The sequence below is a fragment of the Amia ocellicauda genome, chromosome 10 (assembly GCF_036373705.1).
Source record: "Amia ocellicauda isolate fAmiCal2 chromosome 10, fAmiCal2.hap1, whole genome shotgun sequence".
Lineage (NCBI taxonomy): Eukaryota > Metazoa > Chordata > Actinopteri > Amiiformes > Amiidae > Amia > Amia ocellicauda.
Genome location: NC_089859.1, coordinates 8,775,108 through 8,801,659, shown reverse-complemented (window position 1 = coordinate 8,801,659; position 26,552 = coordinate 8,775,108). Strand labels below are relative to the sequence as shown.

The 26,552-nt window shown below is 40.5% G+C and overlaps 1 protein-coding gene across 1 annotated transcript in view; it reads left to right on the top strand.

The window, feature by feature from the left end:
* The window catches only part of LOC136759828 (mastermind-like domain-containing protein 1), a 109,844-nt gene that overhangs the window by 46,857 nt on the left and 36,435 nt on the right, over nucleotides 1–26,552 (top strand). Inside the window, exon 2 of the mRNA XM_066714894.1 lies at nucleotides 18,030–19,721. Within this exon, the coding sequence (XP_066570991.1) occupies nucleotides 18,030–19,721 (1,692 nt within the window). The remainder of the gene's footprint in view (nucleotides 1–18,029; nucleotides 19,722–26,552) is intronic.

Here is a 26,552-nt window from a genome sequence, read left to right as displayed (position 1 = left end):
TCCAGATTATAAAGATCATCCAGATTGATTTTGTTTTTCATGAGCCAATTTGGAGGACTGACGTCCATAAAACTATCCATCAAATATTTGCACAGAATTAACAGTGCTTCTAGCTCTTAGACTTTTCCTCAGCCCACAGGCATTTAGTGTTTTAATGCTAGGATTGTGTGTGTGTACACTGTTGCTGCCTTGCTGTATTCTGGTTCAGTCAGGGGCCAAAACTTTGATTCTCTCCAGTACTGTAGTGGGGGCTCACATTGCCTTTCAGGTGGTAGATGTCTTGAGTTGATTAGTAAACCACAGGCTGTCTTTCTCTGAGGGTGGATAGTTTTTACTCCCCTAGTGTCGGCCTGCAATTAAGGCAGCAACCCACATCTAATATAGGCAAGAAAACAATGAGGTTTCTGTGCTCTACAACTGGTATATCCAAATACCTAATGTAGCTCCCTAGATTGTAAACATCTCATCCAAAATTGATTTTGTGTTCCTACATTCTTTCCTCTTTATTTTGCCTTTTATATAGTCGGTGTTATAGGGGACAATTCAAATTTAAAAGAGCAGTCATGTTGGTCTCCACCAATCGGTTTATTTAAGATGCACCATGATGTTTGTATAACGGGTTACTTTATTCAGCACTTGCCCGTTACGAATCGATTTTAGTTCACTGTAAAGCGCTGTCAGCACTGCTCTGTGATCACAGGGTGGTGTTTTGGACGTGGGTGTGGTCACATTCAAGCTCCACAACTTTTACTCTTGGCAACAGAAACTCAGGCGAGCATAACAAATGTATACAAGACTATGTAATCCCCAGTTTACATGCAACACTGTGCCAGATTTACCTGCTAACTTGCAATTATACAATTTGACGGTGAACTTAACATACAATCCAAATGTTTAACATAAATTGCATGTGAGCATGTCACTGTGTAGATGCATTTGTTAGATCATCAATAGACCTGATCTGAACACCAAAGGTCTTGTTTAAAGACTATTTTCAAATTTAAGGGTAATAACGACAAAGGCACATCCAGACATTCTGACACATCTGAAAGTACTGTTGGCTTATATATTGAAGAAGGAAAAAAAATAACGAAAACATGGACCGTCACCAAGCATGAACGGCACTCTCAGCAGCAAGATCTGCAGACTCTGGAATCCTAGTCGGCGTGACCTTGGTGTTGCGGGGGTTAAGTCTGCGTATGAGGGCTGGGTGGCGTGCAGGCGGTGCAGTGTCTGTTCTGCAGACCTCAGACAGTGCAGTTTGAACAGCATTGAGCCACTGCTGTAATGGTTTTTGCTTTGTAAATATGGTGACTGAATCAAAACAGATTACTTTACTTAATTCCTGATAGTATCTCATTAAAATGATGCATGAGGGAACCCCTCTCCCCTCTATAATAAATCAAAGAGAATATTGCTTACGCCTTCATTCCCTTCTAGTCTCTCTCTCTCCACACTATTTAAATCTGTCCTGCTCCTCTCCTTGCCTGTCCTCTTCCCTTCATGTCTGGCTCTGCTTTTTCATTGTCTTTGCCCATTTCCTTACTTTTTTGTAATTTAGTTTTTATCCTCTCTATCCCACTCTCTCTCTCGCAGGCTCTCTCTCTCTTGCTCTCTCTCCTTCCATCCTTCCATCTCCCCCCTGCATCCTTCTTTCTCTCTCCCTCTCTCTCCAGCCCCCCTCCCCCTCCCTCCCTCTCCCTCTCTCTCGTTACTCTCTTTTGCTTTCAGACTGCCACTTCTCCCTTCCACACAGATCAATCTTGTGATTAATTCTGATCACATTTCTCATTTACACAGTGACCATAGTCCTTTTCTTTATGCCAAAGAGACTATTTGGCCTTAATCAAATTGTTAAAAGGACAGTGAAGAGTGGAGAGTAGGGGGTGGGGGGTGCATGGTGGGGGTGAAGGAGGGATTAGTAACCAGACTATGGATGTAACCACAGGTTCCTTTTATCCACTGCTTATTGGGTTGCATAAGATCGAAGCAACCCACTGAAAATGTGTCTTTAGGCAGGCAGCAAAATGACCGTGGTTGGTGGAAACTAATACATGGTGGAAAAATGAAGAAAAACAGGGGCGCACTCTGACTACTCTGATGTGAGTCAGAAAGCAGACTTTGCCCAGAGCTCATCTATAGGGAAACAGTTAAGAGATGCTCGGTTATGTATGTGCTCCTATCCACCAATGTTAAAGTAATTTCACAGAAGGATCACAATATCTGAAACAGATCTGAATATCTGTAGAGATGGATTTAAGACGCCACTAATATCTTCTCCCAAATAATTTCCTTTCATTCAGCTGTGCAATGTCTTATCAGAGGCTATTCTACCATCAGGATTAATCTACGCTAGTAAGGAAGACAGGAACCTACAGAGAAGAGTCTAAGACAAAACACATACTACAGAGTATGAAGTGTGGATGAAATGAAACGGAAATGCAGAAGATATAAATGTATTCCTTTTTAAAATCCCCAAGCGGTATCTAAAGTAAATACTTCAAACCAGAAGCTGTGAACCTAATTGTGCATTTCTGTCTGCATAAACTGGGTTTTAGAGACAAGTTACAGGCTTCTGGAGAACAATGTTGCAATTTAGAGAAAGGTAAAACCTTTTATTTTCCTCTTGCATCGACAGGAGATGCCGATAGAATAGGCAGGAGAGCTACTTGAGTGCTAAAAGGTTAAAAACCACAGCCTGGATTCCTTTGTAATCAATCTCGCCAGTGATGCCATTGAGCCTCTTACTCAATCCACTTCATTCCTGTTTGGTCTTCTACTGCCACAGGAAAATCAAGTCGACCCAAAGCGTTTGTGGGTCTGTGCTATAAATAGCTCATTGCTCAGTCAAATTCTTCTATCATAAATAGTGGATAAAAGCAGCATTTGCCGCTGCCATCCTGCATCATGTTCAGATTAGTTGCCTAAAAAGCACATGCAATTTTTTCCAGTTCATAGGTGGTATTGCCGCAAATGTGAGGGTAAAATCCTCTGTAAAATCTACAAAATCCTGCAGTGTAGTCTCTGTTAAGCACTGTAAGTTTTCTTTTTCTTTTTCCCCCTCTAACTGTGTCTTATGGTCCAAGTAGGGGTGTGCAATTTATTTTGTTGATATGAATATGGCAGCTTTGCATTTCCTGCTTTACCCTGCATGGGACTTCATTGCACAGCATTGGAGAAAATTGATGCTCAGATGTTTGGTGTGCATTTTCTAACATCTGTCTTCACTTTGAAATGGACCTTTTAGTCTTCTGTATTCACATCTGTGAATTCCCGGGGGAAGAAGTACTACATAATATAATATACGCCAAAATTAGTAACAATTTATATTCTTCCCTTATATGCACACATTTGGGGCTAACTATCTCGCCAGTTTCGTTGCAGTGGAGACGTGTGGTAAGAGACATGCACAAACGCAAACCGCAGGATTGTTGTTTTCTGGGAGAGACAGGCAGGGTCACTGATGTTCAGTGAGATGAGGATTCCCCAGCAGACTATACCTTTAGAAAAAAAAAAAAAACAGCAGCTATCTGGCATCCCTGGGAGCTTGTGATCTCAAAGACTTTGAACCTGCAACCATCAGCCTCCAGCCTACACCATGCACTGTGCTCACTGGCTTTTTTTTTTTAATGTGTTTATAGTTCTAAAAACGCACAATATTTAATATTACTTGAGGACTGGTGTAGAGGTGAATTTAAACCCTGCTCTGACTTAGTGACCCAAGACTAATAGACTCAAAGATAATGCAACTTTAACGATGGTTATGTAAAGAAGAACAGTGTGCTTTACAGGCATCGTTTTAGTAAATATACAGCTGTTACAAATATTTTGTTCCTACAAAACTTTGGAAGACTTTAGTTTTATTATTGATGTGTGTAGTTTAGTGATAAATTATTTGGAGTGGTTTAAACCCATGCTGTTTTGATATTGTACAGTTTGAATTATGTTACAGGTCTGTCTGGTTTTTCTGAGCTAGTGTGGTTGGGATTAGGAGAGGAGAGAAGTTGAACAGTCTTATTAAGCTCCTTTATACTGTCTGATACCAATGCCCACCTGTCAAATTACATCTTCAGAGCCAGTGGGGGACAACGCTTCTTTTTGATTTTCTTGTTCTCCGTTGTCCTTTTGTTACTTCCTTCGGAACACATACTAGCAGCAGCACCTGCTTTAAACTTGCAGTTCTGGCCATCTGACCCCTATATGTATACTATTGAGTACATTTTTAGTGATTTTGATCTTTTGGGAATGTCAGGTAGTGATATTCAGTTGAAACACTTTCCGATAATTTAAAAATGACTTCCCTGTTCTATAATGCCTCTTCGTGATGTCTCCAGCTGCATGTACCTTTAAGTTGTCATTTTATTTATGAATCAAGCACAGGTCTCACTTCCTCTAAGTGTCCGTTACACAGAGTTGTTGCTCTGTATTTGAAATGCATTTGGGATTTCACTTCTTTACTCTGAAACAGTTGAACATACCGGTTTACCAGTACGCCTTCCAAGAATAGTTTGTCCATTTGTAAGAAAATTCTAAATAAATAGAAACCTCCATAAATACTCCCTTTTCAAAGACTTTTTGCTAAAATCTACCAAGTTGTTGTTTAATCTATTTTTAGTAAATCATATTTTAATAAGCCCTTGCTTTTTTCATGTGTTCATCAGAGACCAACCACAACATTCTTGCAATTCTCGATCATTGGGAACGTAACCTGAGGGATGTGAATCTGGAAAAAAGGAAAACACCCCAACGTAAATGGTAGTTTATTGTGAGGTGGCAGTATAGCCCTATTCAAAATTTCTATTAGCCAAGTATGAGATATTAAAGTGTGTGTGTGTGTGTGTGTGTGTGTGTGTGTGTGTGTGTGTAAACTGTTTTTCCGTAGATAATTTTGACAGCTCCCAAGTAGTTGCACAATAATGACCTACTAAATGATTGTGACACATTTTCTTCCCTGACGTTCTACCTGATAAGGGTCCTAACTTACAAATAGTAACTCAACTACAGTTGTTCTGTAAATTGACACCACCAAACTAATTTTTTTAGGAAAGAAAGAACAACGAACAGGAGGAAAATAACTGAGGTCACCATTTTGTTGTTGTATATTTGTAACATTATCTTCCAAAGGATGACGGTGTAGTGTTGAAACACTGGTTTTCCACTCTATAGGAAAACAAAATCTCAATTACTGCAGAATGTCTCCATGGACAAAGCTGTTTTCCTTTTTTCTTTCTTTCTTTTTTTTCCTTTTCTTTGTAAAAAGCAGCTTTTCCATTAAAATTGCGGACACACTAGACATGTTGCTGTGGGGGGTTTCCTTTTATTTGCCGCCTGACATTGTTTTCTTCTCTGGTGCACAGAGATTTATGGATTTATGAAAAATACATTAGCTGTGGTTCATTCACACTACATAAAAGCCCATCAAGTGTCCTTTAGTTGTATATTGCCGTGCAAGAAATACTCAGCTCTGAATTGTTACAGTAGAACAAAACGCCAGACGAAAGAGCTGGGCCGAGGCTTGTTAAAGTATTAGATTTGCAATGGACGTGTATACATACATACACAGTCCTACATAGATATAAAATGCAGAGTTAATGGTACACAAAAATTGTGTTAATGTCCGAAACGTTTGAAAAATATATTCAAATTGTAGTTCAGAGAGGATTTTTTTTGTTGAGGTAGAAATAATATCCAGTGAAGAATATGAATAACTAATATCTAAAACTGTATCTGTCCTTAAACATCAATAATTTAATTTCACCATGTTTTTTTTTTTTTTTTTTTTTATTTTACTCTAAATTATTGATGTTTCACTTAATTTCAGATTTAAAGTCTTCTTAAAAATCTTTGTCCAATTTTCCTTTTTGATTATTGTTCAGTAAAAACAGCATCCACTCAAATCAAAATAACATGACATTGGATTAAAACAAAGAAAGAAAATGGAACCTACAACATTTAATATCACTCTGAGGTTGCCTTTAAAGAAAATTAATCTTAGGGGTCGAAGATTTTGAATATCAGCTGGCAGCAGTGTGGTTTTAGTAGAGCTCTGATGGTGCATGCTGGGGAAGCCCGTTGTTAATGACACTAATTTCAAGACTGTGTTGGCGTTGGGCGACTCAACAAATGTAGAGGAGCTGTCAGGTTTGATTGGTAAACTCAGTGTACTGTTAACAGAGTGAACATGATTGAGCTCATCACACTTTTATTCCAAATCAAATTGGTACTTTCCCAGGTGTGTGTGTCCCAGTCCACCCTGTTTAATCAAGTCTGTTCTATCAATTGTGCTGCAAGTGCATCTTTCCTCCTTTCTAATTTTCCCACCAATACAATCCAATGGGGGGGACTTAATAACATCAATGGGGATTATTCTGAAAATGCAATGTGGGCAATCCCTTAGTTATGAGCCATCTTGAATAGTAAGTTGTTGTCAGAAGGGATCCAGACTGCCTGTATCCGAGCAGTAGTCTTCTTTCAATTTGCAGAGGTCAGCTATCAATCTGACCTCTTGTGTGTTTTTGATCATTGTAGTAAGAGGTCTTTCCAAGTTATGCTCTGAGAAAGGCCGGGCCACTCAGGGTTACAAGGATGTCACAAAGATTTTTCGTCAGTGCTGGATTTCAACATAGATTCCAATCCATGTTGGATTCTTTTCAGCTTAGTAATGCAGGGATTTATAAGCAGTCTCTCTCTCTCTCTCTCTCTCTCTCTCTCTCTCTCTCCCTCCCTCTCCCCCCTCCTCCTTATTTTCTGTGTAGTGTGTCAAGTATTTAAGCTCCTCTTTATTATGATGATTATTATTATAGTTTTTATTTTTTTAGTTAGGTTACTAGGAATTTTATTGCCGGTCCATGGAAAATAGGCTGGCTCATTTCACAGTTGGTATCATAAGCTCTCAAATCAGTCTACATACCGGGCATGGCCGAAGCTATGCTAATTCCAGATCTTCAGATAAGAAAAGCACACCTTTCTCTGCTGATATCGTTGCGTACTACAGTGAATTATGTGCCTTGACTGAATTTGTATGCTTTTACAGTAAAGGTACGACTATAAAATCTACAGCTTCCTATATTAAACATGATCCAAAACCACCCGAGAGCAGCAGCTTGCACGTACGCCCCCTCACAGAGACCCCTTTTTTTTTGGAGGAGGTTGTGAATATAGACAGTACATCTGTTCAGTTTATTTTTTAAATGTATTTATTTTCCTTCGTTGTTTTTTTTTCCAGTATCTCATACACCATCTCGGCAGAATTCCTCAGTCCAGTCCCGCCAGCTACGTCATTCTGCCTGGACTCTGAAGCCAATCCCATGCTTGGAATAAAGACCCAGTCTGTTCCAAACTGGCTCCCCCCAAAAAAATAAAAATATTGAAGAAAAAAAATATCTAATTATCCCCATATATTTTTCCTCCTGTGGAAAGAGAGACTAGCCTGGTGGTATCCTTGGCGCACCTAAAGAAAGGATGCATAGTGTAGCAAGGCTGATGTGAAGGCAATATTATGAAACATCAGAAAGCGAGAGGGCATGCTATTCTGACATATACAATTGAACTTGTACTACAAGAAGATTGGCAAAAGAATGTCAATGCCAGGAAAATAGACTATCTTTTTCAGAATGATAATATCCTCCACGTATTTTCCTTATTCACCTCTAGACTGTAACTGAGGCCATGTTTTTGCATTATGGATGACTTCATTTTATTTATTTTTGTCAACTTCAGTATTGTCTACCTTCCCCTTGACCAGTAAGATGGCTACAGGGCCATAACAATAGTCTTTAAAATAAACACCCAAACCCATTTTTCTTTTTTAACCTTATGTTTTTTATAAATACATATTTTTGGGAACATTTTCTAGGATAATGGGGACAAGTTGGCAGCTCTTCTTCCCTCCCCATTTCTTGTCCTAATAGCTCCTTTTAATCTTGACCCTTTCACTCGTACCCAATACCCAGCTGTGCCAAATGAGCAATAATTTACTTTGACGCGTTCAATTTGTGTTTAAAGAGGTCACACTGGGCCGGGCCTGACTGTGTGGTCAGCGTTGACGTGTCTGCGCTGCCAGTGTGTGAGCTAAGACTGTCCACCGAGTTAATTCTCGGCACAGAATCAAATTGTGCCCGTTAATATCTTTTTGATGCGAACTGCACTGCAGGGTCGTCGTATTTCTCTGACTTGGCACCGGTGTGGAAAGCCATTGTGCCTAAGCCAAGATAAAACAAACAGATATCGAAATAATACAATATTTGCATATTTTCGTATGACTATTTTTCTTGCAAACTAACGTCACTTCGGATTTGTAAGCTGAAATCCCAGCAGACTTGTCTCTGGAGACTTTCTGCTTTCATTCCACTGGCAGAAGAACAACCGCTAGTCATCTGGGTTCCTTTTCTTTAGTCTTCTCTATTCATACATGAAATAATAAATAAGCATATAACATTGTTTTACCCACAGGGTGCCCGTACTAACAATCCAATTTAGATTGCAACTGTATACATTGTATTATATCGTATTTGAACAAAGGAATGAGTAACTAGCTTTAATGAATCTGCCCCATATGCATGTCATTTGTTTTGTATAATTTTGTTCAGATTGCTGTATTGTCGGAATTGAATATGATAACCTTTAAGAGTGGAAATGCATTAAATGTTTAAGATCATATGAAAGCAGGAGCAGTCTTAGATGGATTGCAAGGTGTTTAGTTTGTATCCCCTGTGTACAACTGTGTGTGAGACGAGCTGATCCTTTTGTAACAGACATGGCAGCAGGCTTGATGACAGATGGTAATGTCAGTCATAATCGGGTAAATAATCCGATTGCTATGACGCCTCTTCGCTGTTTGTGATTGTAAACCTCTGTTCCAGATCGTGGCTGAGCACAACGTATAATTCTCATTTTGCAGCGATAAACGCATTGATGCACAGTATAAAGTATTTCCGTTCACCTCCCGTTCTGCAGCATAACTGATGACAGACGCTTCACAGTTAAGAAATTAAGAAATGGGCTATAGCTTTGTGCTGCTGGGTTAAATTGCAAATGACTTCTATAGATCTCCAGTTTTACATATCCTAGAAACAACTCGGGGTTTAAGGCGTTTAAAATATAAACGACTTTTGACATGCTTCACACACAATCTGCTTGCGAGTGGTGCATTATAAAATTGTGGTGGTAAATTAGGACAGATTTCTGCGTCAGGATTTGGGTGATGTATTTTGTAATATTTGTGTGTCAGTGAGCTGTGTCCTTGCTGCACTAAGCCCCTCGGGGGGTTGGTGGAAATTTAGGCCATGATGGCTTTGATACAGCAGTGACAAACACACAGGGAACAAAATATATATACATCAAACATTCTAGTGACTCTTATAATTATTCTGAATACATGTTTTTGTAATAGGAGGAGGGTGGTGGAAGTAATTATCAAGAAAATATATCAGGTTCTCATTTGAGTTGTTTATTATGTCGCCCTTTCTGGAATCTTTTATAGACCTCCTGCCTTTTTCACAATAGCGTTTGTTTTAAGCTCTATGCGGCTTGTTTTGTGCTGAAACTTTCCCCCTAAGGTGTTCCTGTAAGTATTGTTTGTTGAAATTACTAAAGCTATCACCTGCCTCTGATACGTTAAACAAAATACACTCGCACACAAGCAAAAAAAAACACATACATACATACACTTGCTTCTGAATAAAGCTCCCAATTTGGCCTTGATTCTGCTGTCTGTAGATTAGACAAATGGTTTGGACTGTTTTCCAGACATTTGAAGAATGCTGGGAATGGACAGTGCTCTTGCTACAGTCCTTTTTGTACAGCTGCTATCACTTTCTAAAGCAAATTATTTTCCAAACATTACCTGTTCACAACTCCCTTATCTAGGGTTGACTGCCCTATAAATGTAATTATCTAAACTCTAGGGTTTAATATACAGACCAAATATGTGGCATAGTAGAACAATACCATGATGTTGGCTAAACAAATAAGACAAATTTTGCTTTCTAGTTCAGTTAGCCCAGATTTCGTTTTTCTAAAGGATGCCATTCATGATTCTACTGCTTTTATTACATACATTACATAAACCTGAAATCTCCAAGACGAGTTGTAATGCACTATATAATCTTATAGCTTTCATTACAACCACCTTCTTAATTGAACCAATTATTGGCTTAATTAGTCAGGATTTAACATGATCTTTAGTTTTTGATTGACGACACCTATAAAACTGGGCCGTTCCAGGACCAGTCAGGGAGCACACTTCAGTTAATATGCATATGTGAATTGATGACAAACATCTGCCATTCTCTTTTTAACCTCTGGTGACACTAGTGGCAGGTTCCCTAATAGCAATGTGCAGCTTGTCCAGAGCAAAAATGTAAAAATGCCACTGCAATCTGCTCCAGGCTTGCTCTGGAATTGGGAGACCGGTTTTTCAGATTAGTTTGTAGGCTCAGGTGAGAAATTCAAACTGTAAGCCCGAGGCTGTTTTAAGAATTGTGACCCAGCAGCAGGAAAAAAATAAAATAAAAATAATAACAGACCTTTGCTTTTCTCAACAACCGAACTCCCTGGTGTATGAAAGACAGGCTAAATGAGTTGTGTGGGGAGAGGGACTGGCTCAGCAGTCTTGCAGAGCAGCGTTTTTGTTCAGCGGCTCTAATGAGAGCGCTGCTCCTGCATGCACTACATTCTCTGGGGTAGATATCGGCAAAAAAAGTTAATTAATAAACAAACTACAAATCCACGTTGCAGGCAGCAAATCCACTGGTAAATATGTCAAGCCTCGAGTGTTAAATTATACGCTGTTCGGTTTCACACTCGGCATAGAAAGAACAAATAAGAATGAGTGAAATCTTGTCATCTAAACTGTGCGAGTTGAAAAGGAAAAATGAAAGATTGTCTGATGTGTTAAGGAATGAGTCTGAACCATTTCTCCCATGTGTGCAATGCACCTATGTATCCGTCCATCTTAGGGTCTTATGTAATGTCCAGCCCAAGGCACAATTCTGGATATTATCTAGTTTCCTTAATTTTTTCCCTTTATTTATAGCAATACTTTATACTTAGTGTTTGGGAAGCACTTTAAGTACTTGACGTTAATGGTTTCATTGTTTTGCCCCCAGCTACTGTAAAGTAACAAGCCAACAACGAGCATTCATCATTCATTTTAAAAGACAAAAAAATTCTCAAAAAAAAAGCTCCAATGTTTACAGTTGACTGAATTTGTCGACGATGGTGAATTCCTTTGTTTTAGCATATGACTTCCTACTGAGAGAGTTGTAGGATATGGGTGGATATAGCATGTTTTGTTTTGTACACAGAGGATAGATCTGCCTGCAAGAGTGAGCAGATCTCTATACTTTTTCTTCAAGTATATAGGGCTACTTGCATTTAAATCTTCTGTCTCCTGCATGTACAGTTTTGTGTTATACGTCTGTACGAGCAAGTGTTCATCTGAAAGCGTGACAGTGTCTCTCTCTACAACTGCCCGATTCCTGGCATCTGACTGCCTGTGTGCTCGTGTCAATGCCTGACTGCCTGTCGCCATGTCAGTGTGTGCCAAGGCAGATTGCACCCAGCAAATGATGCTGGCAGTCTACACTGTCCAGGCAGACTGTTGGCTGTTCACTAGGGACTGAGGAATGTTGTGGCTTTGGGTGTGTTGTTGTTTAACAGTTTTCATTGCAAGCAGGCGCACAGACATAGCAAATTAAAACAGACGTTCTGAACTGCAGAATGCTTTGGGACTGCCTTCACTGAAATCCCACCCCACAACTACAAAATGAAGAAATGAATCGAGTCTCTGTGGTTTGTCTGTTACCTGTGTTTTTGTTGTTGTACTTGACTTTCTGTTTTTTTACCATACAGAGCCCTGTCATATTTAAATGAGCTCCCACTAAAATGTTAAGCCTTCTGCTTGGCCTTATGTTATGCCCAAGGCTAGGCTACCAGAGTCATACTTTTCTTGGTCTTTTTATTACATTTTTTAGGATTTTGATTTGCTCGTGTTTACTGTGGAAGGGCTACATAAGTAGGCTAGTCAAATCTCACAATTTTTTGTAAAAGTAGTCGATGTGAAAGAAGGGATGTAGATAGGATTTGACTTAACATTAACTTGTCAAACAAAACAAAAATACTTAACTAAAAGCATGAGGACCTTTTATTGTGCTTTTGTAGTCCGATTTAAAAGACCAAAATAGACTTCTGCAGTTGAAACATCTTATGGTGCTGGTTGAATTCTGTGCCCTTATCTTTTTTAGAAAGACAAGCTGAAAGGACTTGACCTTTCTCATGAGTTGCTCTGGTTATTGTGAGGCCAGGTGGCTGCCCTGTGTGTGGCTCTTGGTTTCCCTGTTGGGCATTGTGATGAACTGGCACAGCACTCTTGCCTGGCTCTCTGGTACGTCGCACCAGCAAACAGGCACGCGATCCAGTCTAGAAGGGGGGCCTTCAGGGGTGGCAGGGAAATAAAGAAAGACAGAGAGGGGGGGTGGAATTTGAGTTCACGAGTTAATTGAATTTACACCCTTTCAGAGCGTGACTGTACACACGCATACGCATTCACACCCTCGGTGATGTCTGCAGGATGACTGCTGTGGGGGCACTGCTTTGAAGGAGGCAGATGTCAGAAAACTTGGGAGAAGATTAAGGAAAGGCATCCACACAAGCCAAAGTTAATATGGCAGGGTAATGTTACGAAAGTGGAAATTATGAACTTCTAAAATAGCTCAGACTGCAACCACCTCTTGCTTAACTGTGCTGTAGCTTTAATGTGAGAGATTATCTATCTTTTTTTAATTGACATCCTTTCAAATGTATGATAAAGTATAAAGTGCCTGGTAATAGTCCTACCAGGTGATTACAAAGCACATGCATTATTTTTCTTATTACACAACCCCCTCCCCCCCCTCGGGAGTGCAGTTCACTGTACTGAGCTTGAGAGAATTGTAACAAGCTACAAGCTACTGGTAAGGTAAGAAATGTATACACACACTTCTGGTAAACCTGTGAGGAAGTATTATAAACTTTAAGGGAGTGGCTTTACCATGCAGGCGGTCTCTCTCTCTCTCTCTCTGTCAGTAACTTGCATGAGAAGTACCATCAGTTACATAAAAATAACCTTCAATACATTCCTGGAGGGGAGAGAATACACATCTCAGCAGGAAAACCTCAAAGTGTAATACAAGACGTTTTATATCCCATATACACAACTGTACAATTAGTGCAGTATTAAGGACAGCCGTTAAATGCACCACTTCCTTCTGTCTGTACAGTGTTGGTCCAGTCTGTACAACAGCATAGGTCACTGACGATTTCCCCCCCCCCCCACCACCACCACCACCTCCCCTTCCCCTCCCCTTCCCCTCCTGTTTCCCTTTCACTCCTGCTAGCTGCTATGCTGCAATTGTGTATAACCTCAGGCAGCAGCTTTAATCAGGGCTTAGTCACGAGCATATAGAGACAGTTGTCATAACACTCACCACACATCATTTAAATGAAAACGCCAGACAGGCAAGCAAACCGAAGGAGGTTTCTCTGGAGCCCTATTGTTAATAATCAGAGTGAATGTGGAAATATGGGATTGTGTTGGAGCTGCAAAGATTAGGATGTTGACTCTTCCTTCCTTCCCCACGCTCTTCCAGCCCAAAGGCATGGTCTTTCCCTGCTACTGCAGTGGTCGGAAACCAGGCCTCACCCTCCTTTTCATTGTCATTCTTCTACAGAACGGAGAAACAAAAGAACGGTGTCCTTTTAAACACTGCCTCACAAAACATCCTTTGAGTGTTGTAAGTGTTAATGTGAAAACAAAATATCTACACATAGGGACCATTCTCCATTTTATTTTATTTTACAATTGTTTATAACACCTTAATGTGCAACATCTTTTTTTTAAGTTTAACACAGGAAGTATGCCTTTATTTATTTATTAATAATCAATATTTTCGATTAAACCCCTTTCAGCAAGTCTGGGCATACTTCCATTATCACTAAATGCCATATGATATTTCACATGCTGTTGTTTTGACAGGTTAATAGAAAGTATGTCAGACAAGGACAATCTTTAGTGTTAAAAGCGTGCAATAATGTATAATGTACTGTAAACTCTCGACCTCATACAGAACAGACTCTTCTCAACAGCCCTTTCCATTTAGAAGAGAATGTTTTTGTTTTTGATGGCCAGATGACGAAAAGGGATTTGATGTAAACTGAAACCAGGATTGCCCTTAAGTTCAAACACTTGGCCATGCAAATCCAAAGTTTAAAGAAACCAGTTTGCTGAATTCAGTATCTTGACTTGCGTTATTCTCTGCTGGATGTTGCTTTCCTACTTGACTGTTTTTGCCCAAGTCATTTCTTAAGTATGATCAGGGAAAATTGTTTTGTTTGTTTAGTTGGTGTTTCAAGAGCTTTTTGTTTATTGCTGGGAGTCTGAGAGGCAGTTTTGTCTGTCAGTTTTTTTTGTGTGTTTTTTTTTTACCCCTTGGTTATGACACAACGGTCAGATTTAATTGGTAAACAGTCAGGAGAAGATTTGCTCCAGAGTGAATCCTGTTCCAGGGAGTGGGTGGTTATGATGCAAGTGCTGTCGGTATGGCACAGAAACATGGTCCCAGGGGGAGGGCTCACTGTGGACATACAAGCTCTGAAACTACAAACAAGGCAAAGAAAAGGGCACACATACCCTTTTAAAAAACTCTTGGGCTGCTACAGTTTTGTCCAAGTCCTCTCAGAGGTATTACACTCTTAAACCAGACCTTTTAGTTGGAATACAGTTGTTTATTTGATCCACAGATAAGCAGGTTAAGAGTGAGACAGATCTGCTTGTTGCTTGAAATGAGATTTGACTTTTACAGGCTGCCTTGAACTTCACCTTCCTTAGTCAACACTGCTGTGGCTTCATTTATTTGTCTTTTCGGTTGTTTTTAAACGTGATTTTGTGTTGAACCTCTGCAGATGCCAACTAATTAAGATCTCGGATGTTTTGTTTGACAGTTTAATTCATACAAACTAGATCACTTAGTCAAATCAAATTTGTTGGTTACCTGTGTTTTTGTGTTTTTTTTGTGTGTTTTTTTGGTGGTTACCTTTGTTATTATTGTTATTGTTCTGTAGCAGTTACTTTTAGGTATTGAATGTAAAAAAAATATATACTACCAAAGAGAATGAAATTCAGTCTTCCAAGAACAAAGTAATCCAAACTAATGCAAAGCTCAAAAAGCTATAAAGTTGTTTCTACAGCAACTTTAGACTAAGAGTAGTATGATATGTTTGTAATAGGAAGCGTACAGTGCTGTATATGTATACGATTATATGCTATATGCACTGCTGGTAGTGGCCAGCTCATGAAACCCAATAGGCTACCATAAACAGATAATGAAAAGTCAGTGGTATCCTCTGCCTTCCGTGGAGGCTATCCATGCAAGATGAACGGCTCAGACTTCAAGACTACCCATAGTACACTATGATAAGATGAAGCTTGGTGGACACTATTGTATTGGCCATAAAAAGTTAAAAGGATTGCTTACAGACCAAATTAAAAAATGTGCTCCCAGCTGAGGGTTGAGGCAATGGTTTATCTATATCCAGGGAGTAAAAAGATCAAAGTTCACAAGAAATTAAGCAAAGTACAAACCCTCTGGTCCAACCAAACCCACTGACCTCCTACATACACAAGAACCCACTTCCATGAATAACTGAGGCTAATCAAAGTCTGCCCTAGTGAACAATGGTGAACATCCAACATAGATAAACAGGGAGCTACACAAAGCAATAACAACCTACAAGATGCATTGTGTATATTCATACCCTTACCTGTAAGTAGGACTTGCTAAGTGGTACTTTTCCCTCTTTTTCAAAACATTACTTACCTTGAATACGCTGACCTTTAAAATATATTTAAATCTACTATTTTACGTGATATGTACATAATGATATGCGTTCAATGAGTCTTTTTAATTTTCTCTTCAATTCAACAGAAACCCACTGACCGAGTAGTTCATATCTCTAATCGGCGCACAGCTCTGTGTCCCCTAGTCGCAGTTTAACGAGTCTCCTTTTAATGGCAAGAAATAATGCATAAATGCTTGATTTGTCATCAGACCCATGTGAATGAATTGAGAAATGGACATGGAAGAATAATGTTAATTACAGGCAGGTAGGGACCGCAGAAGGAAATTTCAAAAGGTACCAAGCCCATCTATCAGGAGAAAAATCTAGATCCTGGGCAGTTTATCTGCACAGGGACGGCATGTTCACTTTGGAAAGAGTTTCACACTCTCAGACTAGGTCTTTTTTCCGGTATAAGAGCTAACTAGCCAGGTCTTACAAGAGCCGTGACTAATGATATAAAATAGAAAAGGAATTGAATATCCCAGGAGAGTGCGCATTTTTATATGGCAGAATGTGCTGTAAATTATTCATGCTGTCAAGTATGTAGCCTATTCCGTAAGAATAACAAAGATTTTTTTGTGAGGCTAAGCTCTGTGGAATGTGGAGCATTTCAGCTGTTTAGAGTTCTTGTAATAACTGGCTGCCAGGCACTGGCTGCTCTAACATTTTTATAGTCTGCCTTGTATAGCTTATATTGAGCATATTAACTTGGCTTATGGGTATAAGTGGAGTTTGTGAACAAGAGCAAAGACTGTTCTTCTTATTGCTCTTCTGGTAACTAGTGGTAACTCACTGAAAGTTGTTCTTCTCTACCACTATAAAGATGGGGTATCTGTGCATCGCTTATTAAAAACAGAAAACCTTAAAAACCCCAGAGACATTCTGTTGTTTCAGTATAGACACTTCTTTATGGAGAGTCTTTATATTCTAGTAACTACCAAGCTCTAATGGTAATACAGACATTATTTTCTTTCCATTCAGCTCCAAATATGCTTTGATGAAAGAATTTGGATAGAGGTTGAAACAGCCATGAAAAGACAACAAAAAGCCAAGAGTCATCTTGTTGTAGGCAGTCTCTCAGAAATGTATATGCTTTAAAAAATAAGCAGTGTCTCTGTACCTGTGGATCTTCTTTGCAACACCCCATGCAGGTCATAGATGGTTTAGGATGGAATAGGCCTTCATCACCTTCTCTAAGTTTTGACTCCCACAATGTAAACTTCTGTTGGACTACGTAAACCTCAAACAATCATGCATATGTCCCTGTGGTTTTTGCTTTTAAAACAAAATGAGAACAACAAAATAAGTGATGAAACAAAATGAAACTATTGGATTTTATACAGCTCCATCTTGGCAAAAAGTAATTTTCTTCTCACAAATTCATTTTCTGTGTAATGGATAAACCATGAAAATTTGTTTAATCTGTAAAAATAACTACCTGCTTTTGAGTTGCTGCTGACAACTCCCTGCCCCCCCCATACGAATTCAATAATTCTGAGCTGTTAGCGCTACATAACAAGGCTTTGACAGGCTGTAAATGATTTGAAAATCCATTGCATAAGTCAACAGACTGTTTATAGAGCATGTATGTTGTACGATGCAGTGTTGCAAGATCAAATACTAAAGCGATCATATGAGGAACTTTTTTCCTGTTTCTTTTATTGCTCTTGGATTGGATTGGTAGTAGAATCCAATTCCTTCTTAAGTACATTCTGCAGTTATTTACTAAATTAGAATAATAAGTACAAACTCTTTGGAATTGGCACTCTTCAGATTTATTACCAGGTAAAGTGGGCAATATATATATATATATATATATATATATATATATATATATAACAGCGGCCTCTTCTGAATCCTGACATTTCATTTTAAAACTGCAGCCTCAAAAATTACCTGCAAAGACAGTGTGTCATTGTGAGGAGTCATGGTATTTGTACTTTGGCACTTGTGGCAACTAGCACTGACAACATGATTTGTGATAAAAATGCAGAATAGTGCTTATAGTCTTATTCTTTCCTGGAAGGATTGCAGTAGTGAGATCTATATATAGATATCTGTATAATATTTTTCCCCCTCTGGGGCTCATGTGAATTTCCATACCCTCATTCAAATGTTTTAATTGCTTTCTTCCATTGTTTCCTGTTTTACAGTTGCAAGGATCGGTAAAGAGGAAGTTGGCGGATGATAGCTCACCTGTAGTTAACGGCGTGTCTGATGGGATGATCCCTGGTAGCAGCAAGAGACCCTGCCTGGAAGATGTGACCCTGTCTATGGGACCTGGCTCTGGGCCCAGCATGTCCCAGAATTCACCCTACTCCTCAAGCACTGGGGTGGGAGGCCACTCTGGGCTTCTGGATGGCAATCAGATGAATGGTAATGGTATGGGCTCCCCTTTCTCTGAGATCAAGCCCAGCCCTGGCACAGCAGGACATGGGGGCATGCTACCTTCTTTTGACCCCAATGGCAACAGCAACGCTCCCTCTGTGGAGCAGGAGCTGCAAGACATTCTCGATGAGCTCACGAAAAACCCTGATCCCTCTCTCAATGAGTTGGATATCGAAAAGATCTTGGGGAACAAGAGCGATGAGCAAGTGAGTGTGGGCTTCATGCATCCTGACACTAACGGCACTCCTAAACGCTCTCCTCCGAGGACCTCGCACTTGGAGAGTCACCTGACCAACAAGGACTTCTCCCCAGGCTTCAGCCAAGCTCCGGTGGGGTCACCACAAGTTGGACCTCCTTCAGCTGGGGCTCCATACTCCCTGCCACACCCTACCAAGGCTGTTCCCTCACCCATGTCCTCCAACAGCCAAAGTCAAACGCAAGCGCGGTCACCCATGCTGTCTGCTGCCCTGTCGAACCGTTCGGGCACAAACTGGCATGAGGTGTCACGGGCCCAGCAGCTGCAACAGATGGCCAACAGCAAACACATCTCCACTCCACCACAGCCGCCACCTGCCCAAGCCTCTTCCTGGCCGACAATGCCATCTTCCGGTCCATCTCCCCCATACCGTGCTGAAAAGCTTCCAAGTTCCTCACCGCACCAGCAGCCGTTTAGCCCTGCCACCAGCATCCAGAGCCCCAAGAACGCCATGATCTCCAGCATGGCTCCTGCCCCGTCCACTGGGCCTTCTCCTCCCTACAGACCCGAGAAGCTGGCAAGCCCAGCCCTGGCACAGCCTCCATTCAGCCCACAGAATTCCTTGTTGCCCAACATGGCTCCCACAGGGGGGCAGAGCACCCAAGCCAACTTAATGCCCAACATGCCCTCTTCAGGCACCAGGCCTTCCCCACCCTACAGGCCGGACAAGCTCTCCAGCCCGGCTGTTCAGCAGCACACCTACAGCCCTCAGAACGGGTCAGGGAGTGCTATGACCAGCCAGTTGTTTAAAGCCATGACCTCCAGCCAGCCCAGCCTCAACATGCTGATGCAACAGCAGCAGCAGCAGCAACAACAAAGCCAACCAGCTCCACAGCCCCAGCAGCAGCCGCCACAGCAACAGCAGCAACCGGCACAGCAAGCAGCCCCCCCACCACCCAGCGCCATGCAGCAAGGCCTAATGAATAAGGGCGGCTTGGGCCAGGACCCTTTCTCCTTCAACAACACCAAGCCACTCAGCCACTTCGACCCCGACCCGCCCCCAGCTCAGAAGGTGGCATCCATTCCTGGTGGGCCAGGACAGCCTTCTCTGACTCACTACATGCCACCGCAGTCGAGCTCGGGAATGCCACAGCCTCCCTCGGCCAGCCACTCTCAACTGATCCAACAGCAGCAGCAACAGCTACAGCAACGCATGCCAAGGGCCCTGCAGCCAGGAGGCCTGATGCCACTCAACAGGGCGGTGAGTACTTTGGGTTCCACCCCACTGGTTTACTGGAGTACTTACTGTACATAAACCAGCTATTATTTCTAAGGCAGATATTTAACTTTATTGGATAAATATCATTTAAGAGGATTTTACACATTATATGGAAATTGAGCTGTATATTATGGATAGGGCTGAAAGCATGTTTTCCAACAGATATCAGAATACGACATTGTCATTTCCAAAACATGCTAATAGTTCTTCAAGGTTTAGATTAAATGTGTTTAAGGTTTTTAATCCAGAAATTCATTCCCGGCCAGCTCTGCCCTCTCCAACATCTCCTCAAAAATTGCAGAGGAGCGAGAGATAAATCTTTCTTTCTTGCTTACCTGGATTTAATTTTTTGAGATTTACAAGTCAGAGGGAACGGATGTAAAGTGGTTACACATTAGAGTTACACATTAGTGATACACATTACCGACTTCAGTGCTCCAGCAGCAGACTACTTAATTTTGCTCCACATTAATTAGCTTTCCCTGTGCAAACGCATATCTGCAGCTTGTAAGATCTGAAGTAACGGGAAAATACCTTTAAGACATAATCCAATTTTAAAGCGGTCTACAAACACTGTCTGCGAAAAACATAATGGTGCGCAAAAAAACCTCTTCTATTTGCATTTTCACTGTCAGGTTTTATGAGAGCAAGCTGCCAAATTCGTAGGGCATTATGAGTCAACCAAAATAAGCACCAGTGTAACAAGGGGGTTGTTTTGCAGAAGGTCAACTAATTGTTTTTATGAACCAATAGGTCATGCATCTCTGCTGTTTTATAGATTTGAACACCTCTTTGCATGAATGTTGTTAACTAGCAGCAGCTCTAATTATTTTGCACAGCCTTCATTCTTGCCAACAGTCAGAGGGAAAGGATGGAGGGATGTTGCCAAACAGATGACCTCACAGTTGTTGTCTCCTCATTTGTAATGATTTTTGATTCTCGTAAAGTCACTGGAGAAGGGAGGAGAGGGCCGGAGGTGTGTGGGGTGTGGGGTAGGCGGTGGCGGTCGGTGAAATTTGTTCACTTAGCACATTCCTATCAAGTGAGCTTTTTAAAATTCTCCTTCAGTTATGATTTCCAATCAGCTTGGTGGCGGGCATTCAAATTGTGCACAACATAGAAGCTAGCAAGCCCCAACTTGCCCCCCTCACACGAGCTTCAGAGCCCAAAGTGTTTCAAGTCAGGAAAAATATTTATCCTGATTCACACTATAAGAATGCTGTTGTCTTTTTTTTTTTTTTTTGCTGCTCTCTCTCATTTGGGCTTTCTTGTCTTTAACAACCATGGTGATGCACACAATTTATTTTTCTCTCTCTCGCTTGCTCTCTATGGGCACATAGTTTAAACTACATTTCAATGACGTACTGAAGGCAGGTTTAAAAACAAACAACAAAAACACACACATGCGAATGAGCACAACTTGTTCTTACACAACAGTGACTGTTTCTCTCGGTCAGATTTGTCAAGTACAGAGTACTGATGGTGTTCAGAGTATTCCCCCTCTCTCTGTTTTCAGTTATGCACCAGGTGTGCAAAAGATAATTCCATCTCTATTAATAGATTGCTTCCTGAGTTAAATTCACTGTTAATTCATGTACAACCGCTCTAGAAAGTTTCGAGGAACCTTTGAAAGTTCAGGGATTCAAACGGAGGTCCTATATCAAGTTTTTGCCACACTTGAGACACCCTCAACACTATTTTGCATAATACCAAACAGGTTTTATTCAGAAGTTAAATCAAAGATTAATGGCCTTCATCAATGTCACAGTAAACAAAGATTATGCAGGTGAAAGCCACCAAGCTTTATTATAATAAACATAAATCAACTGTACAGTATGTTGTGGAGACACTGTGTCTCCCACTCCCCTGATGTTGACCTATATCCCTATCAAAGTCGGCTCATTTTAGTAATAAAGGGGCACAGGGTGATGACCCAGATAGGCAAGACCCAGGGTCCAACCCAGAAGGCCAAAGTGAAAAGCACTCTAATGGTGTTTAAAGGCACTGCTCTCTCACCCTGTGCTGTTTTGCTTTTGGAAGGGGGGAGGGGGGGGGCAGGATGGAAGGTGGCCAGTTGGAAAGAGAACAAAAAGGGGTGAAATTTGATCCATGTAGCTGCACACAAAACACAGACCACAGCTGCTGTTGTACTGCACCGGAAAGGAGGCTTTCTGTGAGTGGAGAGAAAAAGAAGGCTGCGTTCCGTTCTGTCAACCAAGTTCTAATTTCAAAAAAGAATCTCTGTAGATAGAAACATCGATACATTATATCTGCAAGCTGTATATTGTAGGTGAAAACATATGTACACACAACTCTCCTATGGCCTATCAATCATCAGACATTAATCCCTGTGTGAACTATGCTTTGAAAATATGTCCATAAACCCACTTCTCAGCACTCCCTTGTCCACAAGGAATGGGCTTCGATCCCTAAGTTCAGGATTGTTTATCTCATGCCCCAAAAAATGTATTTTACTGCCTTGCAGATGGCAAAGCCTGGCAGTGCAAAATATTTAACTTCCTTATATTGCCAAAGTGCTACAAAAAAAAAAAACACACAAAAACACAATCTACAATTAAAAGGTGAATCATTTCTAATTGTAGCCTTTACAAATGCATTCAAGTGACCTTAGCAACTAGATTTCAAAGTTGTTCTGTTAATTTTGCCAGCCCCTAATATTAAGCAAGGAACTGAGTTGAAAATTTCCTTCACAACCTATAAATCTGGGAAAGCTAGGCTGACTTATGAAGCTCTGTCACGTCAGATGGTGAAATCCAGTGTTTTATGTCTGGAAGCTTGTTAGAGAAGAGAAATAAAATGTCTACCCACACTGTTAATGGTTATTAAGTGGTGGAAGAACAGTTCTATGAAACAAATTCCTAAACATGCAATTCCACCTACTGTTACTTCTCTCTCATAATTAGGAAAAGTTGAAGTAGAGAAATAACTGTTTGGGGAATTACAGATTTATTTACATAGAACCTAGTTAGTACCACAAAAACAAGCTTTAACATCTAAATGATTTTAACTCTGGTTTTAGTGGTGGTGTTGGTGTGACATCATGCTTAGGTATGTTTCGTTTAATGAAGAACACATTTGGGGACTGGATTTTATGGCTTTAATGTTTGGCCTTATAAAAAACGCCAGCCTTGTTATGTGTAATTAATTACTGCAAAAATCTTTACATCAACCTAGAAGTTATTGAAACCAAAATCATATCTGGAACAAAAAGGACTTCCCGTTCACAAATAAGAAGACGGACTTTTCCAATTTTGGACAATGTGCCTATTGTTATTTTGTGTTTTGCTTTCATTATAGCTTTTTTTTTTTTAAGCATTTGATCATATTTTTTGTGCTGTTGGACCAGATTGAGAAGACTTTCATTGTCAGTCTTAGAGCTATTGAAGTAAGCGAAATAAAGATAAAAACGGATGCAGCTTCTCTATTTGCATGTCTTGTTGTTTTAATCATAACAGACACTTTTAAAAAGCAAACTGCCAGTCCCTGTAATCTCACACTGATACTTAATTTCAATGGATGATCCCTGTTAGGTAATTTGAGAAGCAAGAGCAGTTAGCAAAGAATACAAAAGTCTTTCAGCACGGTTCAGTTCCACTAGATGTATTTGGGATACTGAAGGCAAATAGGATATTTTAACCCTGTGTGCCTTCTGCTCCTATTGCAGATTCGATACTGTGTGTTTCAGTTTAGTTTTTTTTGCTTGTGATCCAGCAGAAGTAGTGCGATTGAGTGCCAATGTGAAGATAGAGACGCTACAGCAAATAAGATTTAACGAGTGACTAGACGACGACGACAACAACAATAAAACGATAGTGCAAGAATAAGTAAAACAAACAAACGCCAACAAAAAGAGAGCATGTCAGCAAAGTAATTTACAATGTTACATATCAGTTGTTGTATCCCCCCCCCTTCAAAAACATGATATGGAAACTTACAAACTTCTTCCTTAAACCCTCAGTCTGCCCAGTCTGACAGGAAAATGGAGGAGGGTATGTCTACAGAAATAACTGTGAAATCTGAAACGGGGCTTGTGTTCCTTCATAACCCTCAATGTTGTTTTTATTTATTTATTTATTTTGTCAACCAAGTAGCAACAACACCACTTACTTTACTCACAACCACAGAAACACCCGAAACGCAATGCCTGTGGCTGTCACATAGCATGAAGCCATTTGGATCAGACAGAGGCCTATACCCATAGCACGACAAATAGTCTCCATAGAAGTGCTTTCCCGTTGCTTTTTCACCGAATTTGATTAAATGTGTAAATGATAGTGAGAGAAACCACAATTCTACTAGTTTGTGGAGGCGGGGGTACTTTTTTTTTCTTCGGTTTTGTTTTTTTCATAAGCATTTCAATTAGTTAAGGAACTCCTTTTTTTCCACCACCACCCACTTCCCTCTTTTAAGTTTTTATTTGTTTCATTGCAGCATAGTAAACAGCTTTTAAACATCTCTCAGTCCTACTTGTCTAATTACTTCTACTTTGGTGGGGGGAGAAGGGGGATGGCTTTGGTAGACTTTGTGCACACTGCAGGCCAGCGAGGGAGAGGGAGATTTAGTTTCACAGAGCCGGGGCTTTCTCAGTGCCAGCGCCCATGCCTTTGAGGAAGCCGGCACTTTTTGAAGGGTTCCGGCGAACCCCCTTTCAGCTGATCAACTGCCTTTTGATTAGGTGAATAAAGGGATAATGAATTCTGGGTTTTCAAGTTGGCTTCTTGGCGGCTGCAGGCACAGGGGCCTCCCCATCCCCCCCCTTTAGTATAATGGCTGCTTTTCTTCTTAGAAACTCAAGTTTGCTCCCACTCTCTTTAGTGTCGGCGGTGTTCCTTTGAAGTGTGGCAAATCGCTCAGGATGGGGGGAGCCTTGTACCAGTTAAGATGCGTGTCTGCCCCCCAACCCAACCCAACCCCCAACCCAACTCCCAACCCAACCCCTCCCCTCCAGTTCTGTCTTTTCCATCAGAAGAGTAAATGCTTTTGCCCCCCCCCCCCAACCCATGTTTTCTCTTTTTCTTCCATTGCTGCTCTGATTGTCCAAATACATTTGATTTGACTTTCCCAAATTGACTGTTATGTTCATAGTAGTATAAGAGCCCATACAGAACAAATCTGTGTTTTAATACCTGGTAGAAATGTGTGATTCTTATGTTTTCATATATGGGATGTGTTGTAGTCTGTAAACTACATATAATTATGGTATAGGCGTCAGATCTATGGTGAGGTTAATTTGCTACAATCAATGTTAAACCTTTTTAAATAAATATATGGATCACAGATTGTAATGTTTTAAAAATGTTCCATGTGTTTTAAATATACAAAAAGGGCCTGATTTGACTCATGGAACTTATAAGGATCACATATTTCTGTCATATATTAAAATATTTATTCTTTGTGGGAGGGGGAGATGCTTTAAATCTAATGCTGTCAATCAGTCTTGATTAATGGATGTTAGGTTTATTAAGTGTTATAGTTGTCGCATTATCCGAATGTCCCAGTTTTTCTAACCTATGTTTCCAATGCCCTGGGTCTTTGATCAAGAATGACTTCAAAACAAGACATTCCAGCGCTGGACATAAATCTTTATCTAGATTTTCAGTAATAGTTTTACTTCTTTGTGAAATATTTTTTTTCTTTTTTTCTTTCTTAATCTTACCTTTTTATACCCACCTATTTTCATTCACTAATTGCTGCTTTGTGTGTCTCGCGGCTTCTGCCCCGCACCAAGCCAAACCAGGACAGATGCAGATGACGTACACACCTTCTCTGAAATGGGTATCGCCTAGCCATCTGCTTGCTTTCACAATACAAGGCCTGGGATGTTAAAGCGCAGAGCACTCTCGATGGACACAGGGCTGCTACATCTTCAGCTTATAAAATTATGTGTTTGCAGGGGCCAGTTCATGAGAGGGGTGTACTGTTTGTTAGTGAGAGTGTAGTGAGCCATATTCAACCCATCCAACCTCTTGGCCAATTGTATGGCCTCTGCCTGGAAACTCCCAACCACAGATGGCGAGTGGTGTAGCCCTGATTCGAACCATTGACCTCTAGGCTATAGGGCACATTCTGCACTGCAAGTGGAGGTTTGTACCAGATGAGTCTCTTGGGAATGCCCGCTTGGCTGCAGACTGGATGTTTTTGCCAATGGATTTCTCAGTGTTGGGTCTGGATTATTTACGTTGAGAATGTCTAGAGAAGCTGCTAACACAAAAAACACATCATACAGTGCAAGGAATAAGACCCTTAATGAGTGCACATGACAAACTGCTCTACTCCCCCTTCAGCTATTTATTTTGTTTGGTATTAGCACGGTCTTCCTCTAGAAGGGCTTAAAAGCCCCATGAAAGTCAGAAATTCCTCGGTCAAATGTGGATTAACTAAGCAATTTAAAACCATGGAGTTGTTTTTATGAATCCCTTGATGAATAATGAAATGGTAGCGAGTAAGTGCTTCACGATCACAGATCAGTGAGTCAAGAATGTAGGAGTCTTTTGTCTCTGTGACTTACAGAAGTAGGTGATGAAATAAATGAGGAAACCAAAACAGTCGATTGATTTAAGAAATTGTTCAATTTATTAACTAGTCCGAATACTTCAGAATTAAATTATTCACTGTGCATGTGTGTTTAAATGAACTGGCAGCTACAAATCAAAAACAAACCTGAATTTAACCTGAAAAATCAGATGAGAATTGATTCTTGTTTATACACTAAACTGCCTTGCATACTTTCAGGGCCTCCTACACAAAACAAGCTAGTTAGAACTATGTAATTTTCCAAATATTTCAATCAAT